This window comes from Mesoplodon mirus, assembly GCF_964341445.2.
Source record: "Mesoplodon mirus genome assembly, chromosome: 15".
In the NCBI taxonomy this organism is placed as follows: domain Eukaryota; kingdom Metazoa; phylum Chordata; class Mammalia; order Artiodactyla; family Ziphiidae; genus Mesoplodon; species Mesoplodon mirus.
Genome location: NC_138991.1, coordinates 14,776,328 through 14,788,980, shown reverse-complemented (window position 1 = coordinate 14,788,980; position 12,653 = coordinate 14,776,328). Strand labels below are relative to the sequence as shown.

The window sequence follows — 12,653 nt, the reverse complement described above, 5'->3', positions numbered from 1 at the left end:
CCCTGACACTCCTTGGCTTTCTGCCTCTTGCGATCCCCCTTCCCGGCCCCAGGGCGGAGAAGGAGTGGGGCGATGGGATCCGAGGCCTGTCTCTCAGTGCTGCGCGCTACGCCCTGTTGCGCCTAGAGGAAGGGCCCCCGCACACGAAGAACTGGAGGTCAGTGGTGGAGGCACAAGCGTGAGGGCTCAGCGGGGGGAGAGGTGGGGAGCAGGGCCTAACCCACCCCGCTTGCTTTGTTTTGGGGTTGCTGAGTGGTGTTCAGCCTTGTCTGAACCCTTCCCACCTACAACACCGAGGCTGAGCTGAGTTCCAGATATCTGTTCTCTGAAACCCCACCCGCCATGCCCGTCTCCTGACCATCTATCCATCCATCCACTCATTCCATCATGCATTAGAAAAAATATATGAACGCGTGATCTCTGCCCTGCCCCCTTCCTGTCTCTGGGGATGTAATGAGCTCACAGTTCCGGGGACAAGGCATGCGCACAGACAGGTAAACGTAGTATCATGTAGCGTTTGCTCTGGGAGAGGTGAATCATCCACGTTGAGAGTTATAGGGCCTCTTAGAAATCTCTAGATTAATAACAATCTCCATTTTATTTACGTGACAGTTAGGGCCTAGAGAAGGTCTCAGGGGTCATGGAAGGCAGAACTGGACCCAGAATCTTCACCTCCTGCCTCTCAGCCCAGGGTGCTTTTTTTTTTTAAAATTAATTAATTTATTTATTTTTGGCTGTGTTGGGTCTTCGTTTCTGTGCGAGGGCTTTCTCCAGTTGCGGCGAGTGGGGGCCACTCTTCATCGCGGTGCGCAGGCCTCTCACTATCGCGGCCTCTCTTGTTGCGGAGCACGGGCTCCAGCTGCGCAGGCTCAGTAATTGTGGTGCACGGGCCCAGTTGCTCCGCGGCATGTGGGATCTTCCCAGACCAGGGCTCGAACCCGTGTCCCCTGCATTGGCGGGCATATTCTCAACCACTGAGCCCCCAGGGAAGCCCCCCAGGGTGCTTTCTAACTGATTGCTCTGCAAGGCCAACCCCTCCTTCTTCTCCCTCAGGTTCGTTTTGCTAAGAGTAAGGCCTGGAACTCTGAACTATGCCTAGGACATCGTTGGCTTGTCCTTGCTGATGTCTACTAAACTGGGCTTCCAGAGACCGGGGCTTTGCATAATTTGTCTGTGAATCCTCAAATGCTTAGCACAGGGTCTAGCCCAGAGTAGGTGTTTAGAGAATGCTATTAAATTGATGGGTGGCTGGCTGGCTGCAGTGGCTAAATGAATAAGGAAATGAACAGATAAATCAATGGATAGATGGCTGAATGTGTATATGTATGGGAGGGTGGTTGGGTGAATAGGTGAATGTGTGAATGGATGGTGGTGGAAGGATGTGTAGGTCGATTAACATGGATGTGAGTGGATAACTGAAGGATAGAATGGGTGGGGGGTGGATGGATACATGGGTGAGTGAGGTAGATGCATAGATGTGTGGGAGATGGTTGGATGGCTTGATACTCAAGGAAATGGATGGATGGATGTGTAGGTGGATGGGAGTAGGAGGTCGGGTGGTTAGTGAACTCACCACTGTGTGGTGTATGGGTGTATGGGTTGATGGCGCTTGGGTGGGTGGTGGATGGATCACGTGACCTCGCACCCTCTTCAGGCCACAGCTGCTGGTGTTGGTACGTGTGGACCAAGACCAGAACGTGGTACATCCACAGCTGCTCTCGCTGACCTCCCAGCTCAAGGCAGGGAAGGGCCTGACCATTGTGGGCTCTGTCCTTGAGGGCACCTTTCTGGACAACCATCCCCAGGCCCAGCGGGCAGAGGAGGTAAGTAGAGGCCCTGGTGGGGAGGGCGGAAGGATGCAGCACTCAGGAAGACAGTCCTTGCTCCTTTCCACTTTCCCTCCTATCACCTTTGCCATCAGCTGGGGCTCAGGCTTTTCTGTCCTCTTCCTTAGAAGAGGAGTCCAAGGGCTCAGCAAGTGAGTTCCTTAGAATCCAACTTGCAGAACCAAAGATGATCAGAGCTGGAAGTGCCCATTTTATGGATAAGGAAACTGAGGCTTAGAGAAGTCAGGTCATTTGTTTAAGGACAGAAAACGGACACTCACATTAGAACTGCTAGACCCCTACTCCACCTGCCGAAGCATAAATCTTTTAAAGCGTTTTCACATAGGTGGACTCTTCTGGTCCCCACACCAAGTGGAGTTGGCAGGGTGAATATCCCTGTTTGGCCCAGGGAGAAACAGAGGCCTAGAGAGGGAAAGCAGCTTGCTGGAAGTCACAAAGGTGGCTGGAAGCATAGTCAGGGTTTGAACCCGGGTCCCTACTCTGGGTCACCTGCTCTTGTTCCCATCCCCTGGTCCATGTCCACAGAACAGTGTACACAGCCAGTGTGGGCTGGGGCAGCTGGGCTCTGCATTAAGCGTCATTAACAGGTGTCTGGTGGGTGACAGAGGAAGTGGGTTCTGTCTGCGATTCAGTCTCTCTCCCCTCGGGGCCACGGCTACAAGTGGAGAGAGGAAAGGGGGCCTGAGGGAGGTGAGATGAGGTGGGGCTTGAGACAGTTGCTGTCTCTGCCTCACTGGGCCGTTCACACTGATCCGTCAGGGCCCAGGGCTGGAGGCCTCCACTGGGCCGTTTAATTCAACATGCAGTGGCTGCAAATGTGCTGTGTACCAGGCACCAGGCTAGGCCCCGGGGGACGTGGAGAGGTAGATGACCAAATCTCAGCCCTCAAGGTGGTCACAGGCTGGTGGGGAAGAGAGAACATACACAGAAGGCTCTCAAACCCGTCTGAGGTTAGACTGAATAACTGCAGAGCAACAGAATGTGCTGAGTGTTTAGGATCTCTCAGGCTGTATATACTAAGCTCTACTCACATCATGTTATGTCATCCACCCTCTTCCTGGACGAGGTAGCTGTCACGATGCCCATTTGACTGATGAGAAATCTGAGGCTCATAGAGGGAGGTGATTTGCCCCAGGTTGCTCTGCAGTTATTAACTCTAACGTAGCACCTGTCAACCTCAGGTGGGCTTGAGAGCCTTCTGTGTATGTTCTATCTTCCCCACCAGCCTGTGACCAGCTTGAGGGCCGGGGTTTGGTCTTGTGCCTCTCCATCTCCCCTGGGGCCTGGCCCGGTGCACAGTGCATTCTCAGCCACTGCATGCTGAATTAAACAGGCGGGGGCAGAGATAGAAATAGGAGCCCTTTTTTTTTCCTCTCTTTTTTATTTTTGGCTGCATTGGGTCTTTGTTGCTGTGCGCGGGCTTTCTCTGGTTGCGGCGAGCGGGGGCTACTCTTCGTTGCGGTGTGTGGGCTTCTCATTGCGGTGGCTTCTCTTGTTGCGGAGCACGGGCTCCAGGCGCACGGGCTTCAGTAGTTGTGGCACGTGGGCTCAGTAGTTACGGCTCATGGGCTCTAGAGCGCAGGCTCAGTAGTTGTGGTGCAAGGGTTTAGTTGCTCCGCGCCATGTGGGATCTTCCCGGACCAGGGCTTGAACCCATGTTCCCTGCATTGGCAGGGGGATTCTTAACCACTGCGCCACCAGGGAAGCCCAGGAGCCCTTTCTGTTTGACATCAGAGGCTTGGTTAAGAGTGTGAAGGATGGAGTCAGACCCCTGGACTTGAACCTCTACAGTAACATCCATTATCTGTATGGCCTGAACCAAGTCTTAATTTCTCTGAGCCTCAATTTCCTTACTTATAAAATGAGTGTAATAAGAACACTTCCTTTTTTTTTTTTTAAAGATTTTTCTTTTTAATTAATTTATTTATTTTTGGCTGTGTTGGGGCTTCGTTTCTGTGCGAGGGCTTTCTCCAGTTGTGGCAAGCGGGGACCACTCTTCATTGCGGTGCGCGGGCCTCTCACTGTGGCGGCCTCTCTTGTTGCGGAGCACAGGCTCCAGACGCGCAGGCTCAGTAGCTGTGGTGCACGGGCTTAGTTGCTCCGCAGCATGTGGGGTCTTCCCGGACCAGGGCTCGAACCCGTGTCCCCTGCATTGGCAGGGGCATTCTCAACCACTGCGCCACCAGGGAAGCCCAGGAGCCCTTTCTGTTTGACATCAGAGGCTTGGTTAAGAGTGTGAAGGATGGAGTCAGACCCCTGGACTTGAACCTCTACAGTAACATCCATTATCTGTATGGCCTGAACCAAGTCTTAATTTCTCTGAGCCTCAATTTCCTTACTTATAAAATGAGTGTAATAAGAACACTTCCCTCATCATGCAGATTGAATGTGCGTTTTAAAGGCTTACCGTCATGCTAACTTTTAAAAACTGTTAAAACCAAATTGTCTGGCTATGCAGAGGGGCCCAGTTTCATCGTAGTTTGGGTGGACGGGTGGTGTCTGAGGAAGGTGATGGTTGAGCTGGGCCAGGCAGGGTGTCATGGACAACGGAGTCGGCTGGGGAGGGGCTCTGGGTGGTGGGTGAGAGCTTGCAGGGGGACTGTGTGAGCAACGGCAGGGCGGTGGGAAGCGTGGTGTCCCAACATGAAGAGCTCTGACTGAGCAGCGAGGAACCGTGGCCATAGGTGATGGGGTGCCAGAGGCCGACATGATCAGAGCTGAGCTTCAGGAATGGGGGGGCTGATGGCGGGGAGAGATGGGGACTAGGGAGGCTGCAAGGGGCTGGGAAGGGCTAGGGAGGCCTGAGGCTGGTCCTTTTCTGAGCCCTCCCCTGCCCGCAGTCCATCCGGCGCCTGATGGAGGCAGAGAAGGTGAAGGGCTTCTGCCAGGTAGTGATCTCCTCTAACCTGCGAGATGGCGTGTCCCACCTGATTCAGTCCGGGGGCCTCGGGGGGCTGCAGCACAACACCGTGCTCGTTGGCTGGCCCCGGAACTGGCGGCAGAAGGAAGACCATCAGACGTGGAGGAACTTCATTGGTAAAGCTGTGGGCTCGGGGTGGTAGAGGGCTGGGTGGGGGGCGTTTTCCTTCTTTGGGCCTGGGGACCATTTCCCAGGCGTAACAGGTATGGAGTCGGCATATGCAGGTGATGGCGTTCAAAGACTCCCATGTGCCAGGCACTGTGCGGGGAGCCCGGGGACTCAGGTGTGGAGGAGACAGTCTTGGCTCCAGCAGGGTTCACAACCCTGGGAGGAAGACAGTGCAGGGAGCGGGAAGAGCTACAGCTTTGAAGTCGCTGAGGCCCGGGTCTGCATCTCCCCTCTGGCCCTTCCTCGCTGTGTGACTGTTCACAAGTGCCTCACCCTCTCTGAGCATCAGATGCCTTGGTAGTCGTGGGTACTAAGTAATAAAATAGCTAACACTTACAGACTGTGTTCTGTGTGTCAGGCAAGTGGAGGCTTTCTCTCATTCTCTCAGCAGGCCCGTGAGGGCTAGGCATTGCTGTCTCCATTTTATTGGTGTGAAACAGGCGCAGAGAGATTAAGGTCGCGCAGCTGGTAAACCCCGAGGCGGCTTTATCGGTAGATCCTAGTTAGAAGGCGGTTGGGAGGATTAAGTGAGCCCTGCGTGGTCGAGTTCTTAATCAGAAAGGGCAGGTGTTGTTATCAACACTTGAACGGTGGGGAAACGGAGGCCCAGAGAGGCTTCCCCAAATTCAAACAAGCGATGAGGCCCAGGTAAGTGGGGGTTTCCTGACTCCTCAGCCCAAGGCCAAGGCGGGATGGGGTGGGGTGCTGGGTGCCAGAAGGGGACCAGGGTCACTGTTTTACCTTCTGGCCATCTCTCTGGTCTCCTCCAGAGCTGGTCCGGGAAACCACGGCCGGTCACCTGGCCCTGCTGGTCACCAAGAACGTTTCCATGTTTCCTGGTAACCCGGAGCGCTTCTCGGAGGGCAGCATCGACGTCTGGTGGATCGTGCACGACGGGGGGATGCTCATGCTGCTGCCATTCCTGCTGCGGCACCACAAGGTGCGCGTGCGCGAGCGAGCGTCCGCGTGTTTGCGTGCTCGTGCCCACACCCATGGGCGGGGTTTCCGGGCTCTGGAAGGGGCCAGCCTCCACGTGAGCTCCTGGGAAAAGGCTCCAATCCCCTCCTTAATTCTGAGGTGCTGGGAGCTGAAGGTGTCTCCCCTTGCAGATGTCCTTGAATTATAAAGGAGAGCAACGTTTCAATGTTTAACTCATGCTTTAATGAGGGCACCCTCATCTACGCAGAGGCGTTTTTGTAGGGAGGGGCCGCTGAGATAGAGGATTGGGGGGCTGCATGTATGTGTGGGAAGGTGCGTGGGAAGGGTGAGGGACAGGGTCCTGTCTACGTCCTGGCCCTGGGTCTCCGCACTGCATCTGGGCTGGACCTTTCTGGGTCCCCTTCACCCCTCCAGGTTTGGCGGAAGTGCAAGATGCGAATCTTCACTGTGGCCCAGATGGACGACAATAGCATCCAGATGAAGAAGGATTTGACCACATTTCTGTACCATTTACGTATCACCGCGGAGGTCGAGGTGGTGGAGATGGTGAGTCCCCAGGAGCCACCTCTGACATTTTGGAATCCCTTCTGGACTCTTTCCCCTTGGCCCCAGAACCAAATGGGGAACCCCAACTCCCATCAGCTTGTGATGCTGGATCCCTTCCCTGCATCCACTTTTTAGCCTCTCACATATTCACCCGAGAGCCCATCCATCCATCCATCCATCCATCCATACATACATACATACACCCTTCTCTCTTTCATAAGAATAGCCATGTCTAATAATGCTTACTACATGTGAGGCACTGTACCATGTACTTTACGTATATTACTTCTCACAGCAATCAATGAAATAGACACAATTATCAGCATTTCCATTTTACAGATTAGGCAGTTGAGGCACAGAAAGGTTAAGTAATTTGCCCCGAACACACACTAAGTGGCAGGGCCAGGATTCAACCCCAAGCAGACTGGCTCTAGAGTCCATGCTCCTCACACTTACATTCTACAGCCTCTTGTCTGTCCATTCCTCTCAGCTTATTTATCCGTTTACCCATCTCTCTGTGTATTCATTAATCCACCCACATATCCATTAATGTATTTATTCACTCACTCATCCATTCATCCATGTACATAATTCATTCAACTCTGTGTTCCTTTTTATATTTCTCCCCCCCTCCATTCACCCAGGTAATTAATTAATCCACTCATTCATTAATTCACCCATTCATTCGCCCAGTCCTGTGCTTGGCTGAGGAGGGAATGAGCCGTGTTGCCTTCAAAGAGCATCGCCCTCTGCTTTGTCCTTGCCTCCCACAACTGTTGATTAAACTAGGTCATGGGATAGGGAAACCCTAGGTTGTCAGAAAGAAGGGGGCCTGCCTCCCTCCCCTTGGCCTTGCGCCTAAGCTCAGAGCTCATACGTTCCCCCCCTTTCCCCTCCTCCACCCCATCCCCACCCCTGCCTGACCGCAGCATGAGAGCGACATCTCGGCTTACACCTACGAGAAGACGTTGGTGATGGAGCAGCGTTCCCAGATCCTCAAGCAGATGCATTTAACCAAGAATGAGCGGGAGCGGGAGGTGAGGTTGCCCTGGCTGGGCTCGGAGAGCCTCAAGCTGCTGCCAGCTCTGGGCGTGCACAGGTTTGGGATGGCCCACTCCTGGCCATTGGCACTGCCACCTTCTGGCACTGGGTTCCCCAGCAGCAGGGGTACACACAGCAGCTGCATCTCTCAAGCCTCCCAGCCAGGATGCAGAGGGGCTTTGGCATGCGTGACAGATCTTCCGCTCACTATGTGACTTCTGGGGCCCAAGGGAGAATAGTGGATGTTAAATATGTATGGATGATGATTCCTCAGGGGCGTGGGCTGCCAGTGTGGGGGACAAGGGATTATGTGATAGACCCTTAGAGAGTCTTAGAGAGTGGGTAACAGATGGATATTTCAGGATGCAGCTGATGATGAGAGTTGGGGGCAAACCTCCAACTGGGTTCTCAGGGGTAACAATGATGAGCTCTCATGGGCTATGGGTGTAAGATCTCCCCAGTGCGGGTAATGTGGGACCACCAGCCCTCTGGCATTTGAATGAAAGCCCCACCCCCAGGGAGTGGGGTCCTTGGGGAACTGAGCTATGGTACCCTGGGGGTTGGGAACAGAAGAGATCTTGGAGGTGGGTGACAGTAAAATTGTAAGAAATGGCATGTGCTCTGACCAGTCAGAACTGGCACTGGACCGTAGTGCTAAGGTAGATCCCAGCCGGGCCAGGTGTTAACCCTTTGGTTGCTGGAGAGTGGAGAGGTCAGGAGTACTGGAGAGGGGTTGGAGTGGCCAGGTCAGTGGTGGCAATAGCTGTTTGATGTGGAAGCACTGCAATAGTTTAACAACTGGTAGGGGTCCCGAAAGTGCACATCCTGGCTGAACATCAGCTCTGGGGGTAGCTCTTTGCAGGGCATTGGGTAGTGATTTCCAGCAGAGCTGGCACCAACATGTGTCACTCCCTAGATCCAGAGCATCACAGATGAGTCTCGGGGCTCAATCCGGAGAAAGAATCCAGCCAACACTCGGCTCCGCCTCAACGTCCCAGAAGAGACAGCTGGTGACAGCGAGGAGAAGCCGGAAGAGGAGGTATGCAGCGGGGCTGGTTCGGCTCCAGCCAGTGGGAGCAGGAACTTTGGCCTCCAAAGGAGTCACATGCTGTCCCTTCTTTTATGCCTCAGGTGCAGCTGATCCATGACCAGAGTGCTCCCAGCTGCCCCAGCAGCTCACCGTCCCCGGGGGAGGAGCCCGAACGGGAGGGCGAGGCAGATCCAGAGAAAGTGCATCTCACGTGGACCAAGGACAAATCTGTGGCAGAGAAGAACAAGGGCCCCAGTCCTGTCTCCTCAGAGGGCATCAAGGACTTCTTCAACATGAAGCCGTACGGGCCTGGGGGCTAAGGGCTAGGGTCTGGGGTGAGCCTACAGGGTCCTTGCTCCCCATGGCAGAGCAAATGAGCAGAAGGGGTCCTGGCCTGGTAGTCAGAAGACCCAGCCCAGACCTCGTCTTGGTTTCCCCATCTGAGGACTCAGATTGGGCTTGATTGCTAAGGGTCAGAACTCCCAGGTGCAGGCAGTGGAAAGGCAAAGCCTGGGGGGCTGGGAGAGCGGGACCAGTTTGCGCACAGGGTGGTTGATGGTGGCTCAAGTAGTCCTCAGCTTCTCCTGCTTTTTCTGACCCCTCTCTTTTTCTTCCTCTCTTTGCTTCTCTTATGTTTCCTGAAGGGAGTGGGAGAACTTGTAAGTGCTTCAGAATTTTTAACTTCTCACGTAGGTTGGCCAGGGTCCCTCCTCTTCTCACTCCGCCATGAACCCTCAGTTCGTGCCCCTGACCTCTGGGGTCTCTGAATAGCCCAGCTTGGAGAAGTCTAGGGTTGGTGGTCCCTAGCTTGCAAGGACTAGATCCCAGCAGCCCAGTGCTGGGGTGGGGGGGCTGGAAGGGCGACTGGATCCAACTCTCCCCTCTCCCAGCCTTACGCGCCCTCCTCCCTCCCTCCCTCCCTCCCGCCCTCAGGAACCAGTCCAACGTGCGGCGCATGCACACCGCTGTGCGGCTGAACGAGGTCATCGTCAAGAAATCCCGGGACGCCAAGCTTGTTTTGCTCAACATGCCTGGGCCTCCCCGCAACCGCAACGGTGACGAAAATTGTATCCTGGGCTTAAAATTGGGAGGAAGGGGGAGGTGGACGTCAGGGGACTTAGGTCCTGGCCCTGGGAAGGAAGAGTTGAGCCGGGTCTGCTTCGGAATCAGCACCGCGGACAGGGACGCGAACCCAGCGTTCCCCTGGCGCCCAACACGCACGACCCTAATTCCATCGGGAGGGAAGGGGACGGTCTTTCTCCTTGACGGGCGCTCAGACATGGAGTTCCTCGAGGTCCTCACCGAGCACCTGGACCGGGTGATGCTGGTCCGCGGCGGCGGCCGCGAGGTCATCACCATCTATTCCTGAGAGCCAGGACCTGCCACCCGGGCCCGAGCGCGTCCGGCCCGCGCGGCCCCGGAGCCCTCGCCGCGCCCCCCGCCGCTGTCACCGTTTACATACAGACCCTGTGCCCGCGCCCTGGCCCCCTTCCCCGCTGCCTGAAGCCCGGAGGCCACGTCGGTCGGGGCTGACTCGGAGAGGACCGCCCCGCGCGGAGACCAGAGCCCCGAGCGCCCCGTTGGCGCGTCGCCCTGTCGGCCCCGGCTGCCCTTTTTCTAAGCCCGGCCTCGCCCCGCCGGAGGAGACGCTGCAATAAAGGTCGGAGGAGGCGCAGAGAGGAGCGGAGCTGGGGCTTTGAGGACCCCCGGTAGTCCGCGCGGCCCTTTCCCTCTCTTCCCGCGCCCCGCCCCGTCCTCGCTCTGCACCCCTCCCCCGGCGGCCCGGAGGGCGCGGGGTGGGGAGGCTGCGCTCCGCCGTCTACGTCACGTGTCTTCGCGCGGCCGCAGGCGCCGGCCGGTCGAGCCTATACATAGTGTACAGGAGACATCGCGTGTATTTTTAACGTCCCCATATTTCTGTGACTAGAAGCGCAACGGACTTCTCTTCTCGCCACTGTCGAGCTCTCCCGCTGGGGGCACCCAGGGAAGGCGGAGGCCTCGGGAGGCTGGGTTTTCCTTGACGTCCGAGAGTTTGAGAGCAAAAGTGCTTTAGGCCCAGGCGGGAGTCGTGGTCCCTCGACACCCCCTCGACGTCTTCTCACCCTTTCCGCGCGCCCTTGGCTTCCGACCCTTCCCTCTAGTTCTTCTCGGAGACGAAGTGAGACAAGTGTCCAGCTTTTCCTGGATTAGCCTCCCAGCGGAGTGAGCTTCCACTGTGGCTGCAGAGACGGGCGCAGCCTCTTCTCATCGGCTCTTATGCAAGCTGGGGCCAGGATAGGGGAGGGGGCGCTCCTCAAGGACGAGAAACCGAGAGAGGCCCTCGCCCCACCGAGGAAGCCCCGCCCCGGTGCCTTCGCTGGGGGAGCAGGCGGCTCTCCTCAATCGGCTTGTCGCCTGCTCCCCCTATCCCATGGCTCTTCGCCAAAGACTGAAATCGGGGAGCTGGAGGGCATCGCTTCCCCTGGAGTTTCCTCCCTGGGACAGATGAGGGAGGCGGGGGCGGTTCTGGGTTGGGGGCCGGACCCACCGGGGAGGCCCCAGCGCTGTCCCTGATGTTCCCTCCTGTCTCCATCTGGCAGCTCTGGCCTCGGGGACCCAGCCGCCTTCTCCGCGTCCCGGGGCCCGGCCTCGCTGCCTCTAGCTGCGTCTCCCAGGCACCTGGGCGTGGGGGAGGGCTGGAGTCGCCATGTGCTTTGTTCTTAGCGCCTCTCTGCCCTCCTCCAACTAGGACCCAAGGCCTTTGGCTTCTCCAACACCAGTCCTTGGCGCTTCTGCTCCACCAGCCCGGCTGGAGGTGCCCTCTACCCTTAGGGAAACCGCATTGGCCGGGTTCCCTTCCCCCAGGGCACCTTACTAAGGGGGGCAGGCACTGCATGCTCGTTCCAGCGCCCTCTGGGACTGGGTACAGTACCTTCAGCCCCAGGGCCCTGAACTTTGCACCTAGTTAGGCATCCTGCCCACCTCCCAGAGCTGAGGCTACTGGGTACTCCTGACCTCACCACCTCCTTTCCTTTGAGCCCAAGGCAGAGCTGGAGCTGGTGCCACCTGGACTGGGCCAGGTGTGGCTGGAGGTAGGTTTGGATGTCTGCCGGTTAGGCCAAGGCCCCTCTGAAATTTGATCAGGGGGCGGGATGGATTCTTCCGGGGGTAGTAATCACAAGTTGGAGGTATTAGACACCAGCACTCCCCACCCTCATCCTCCAAAGAACCTCCCTCTGACAGACGCAGCTGGGTCTAGCCTTCTGGGTGCCTGAGCACTCCCGGGCTGAAGCGGTGGGCTAGGCCGAAGGGAAAGGGGGTGTATTAACATCAGTTAGGGAACCAAGGTTGCACTACCTGGGCCTAGACTGTCTGGTTGGCAAGGGCGGTTTCCGTTGATGAACGCAGACATCCCACAACCAAACCCCGAGTTTTCTGTGCTACACGTGCAATACGTTATGAACGTCATCACACGTCACCCACCAAATTCTCTTTATCATCGTGTGGCTAGGTGTTTCCCGTCCATTCAAGTGACTTTTACCCTGAGTGCAACATTTCAATAGCTTTGTAGTGATAACTGGTGTTGCTTTTGTTTTAGACGACCTATGTGCAGGGCAATGCAATGAAGTTGAAAACCCTTGTAAATAGGAGAGGTTGCAAACCAAATCAAGAGTATTTATTACTATTACTAGGCCTGCCTTCAACTTTCCGTGTTTCAGTATTCCGCATTCTGCCTCAGTATTGACCTTGTGTTCTCTGTGCCAATATGAAAAGGAGAGGGTTGGTTCTTTCCTTTGTTGTTGAATGCTCCCATTTAATGCTTTATAGCTTTTATGTATTAATTTTTTAGACTCCCGTCTGCACAAAATGCAATAAAAATAATTTTATTATACCCTTCACAGCCTGAGGTGTGCTGTTTAGACACTCTAGGGGGAAGAATTACTAGGTGGGAAGAGGGGCGTTAAAGGTGGCCCTCCAGGAGGACCCTAGACTCTTAATCAGAAACACTGACCACCACTCCAGGTGGGCTGCCTAGTGTACTGATAGTTCTGGGGCCCTGTCCTAGAGGGACAAAGGCACTGGCAGCAGGGGCATTGCACCCACAACGTCTCCTATGAGATGGTGAGCACTTCTAGGTCAGGCTCAGCAATGTCAGCATCTTGGTCCCTAATCCACTGGAGGC

General features: G+C 55.9%; 1 protein-coding gene across 3 annotated transcripts in view; it reads left to right on the top strand.

Annotated features, from left to right (window-relative positions):
- Window positions 1–9,860, top strand: part of SLC12A5 (solute carrier family 12 member 5) — a gene marked incomplete at both ends in the record, with an annotated part of 36,224 nt that extends 26,364 nt beyond the window's left edge. For 2 of the 3 annotated variants that reach the window (XM_082643529.1, XM_082643530.1), the window contains 11 exons: window positions 53–157; window positions 1,655–1,823; window positions 4,688–4,883; window positions 5,706–5,875; window positions 6,289–6,420; window positions 7,350–7,457; window positions 8,378–8,500; window positions 8,593–8,792; window positions 9,136–9,150; window positions 9,425–9,558; window positions 9,769–9,860. In XM_082643529.1, the coding sequence (XP_082499655.1) occupies window positions 53–157; window positions 1,655–1,823; window positions 4,688–4,883; window positions 5,706–5,875; window positions 6,289–6,420; window positions 7,350–7,457; window positions 8,378–8,500; window positions 8,593–8,792; window positions 9,136–9,150; window positions 9,425–9,558; window positions 9,769–9,860 (1,444 nt within the window). The remainder of the gene's footprint in view (window positions 1–52; window positions 158–1,654; window positions 1,824–4,687; window positions 4,884–5,705; window positions 5,876–6,288; window positions 6,421–7,349; window positions 7,458–8,377; window positions 8,501–8,592; window positions 8,793–9,135; window positions 9,151–9,424; window positions 9,559–9,768) is intronic. The other variant, XM_082643528.1, reaches the window with a different exon arrangement.
- Between the last annotated feature and the right edge of the window lie 2,793 nt (window positions 9,861–12,653).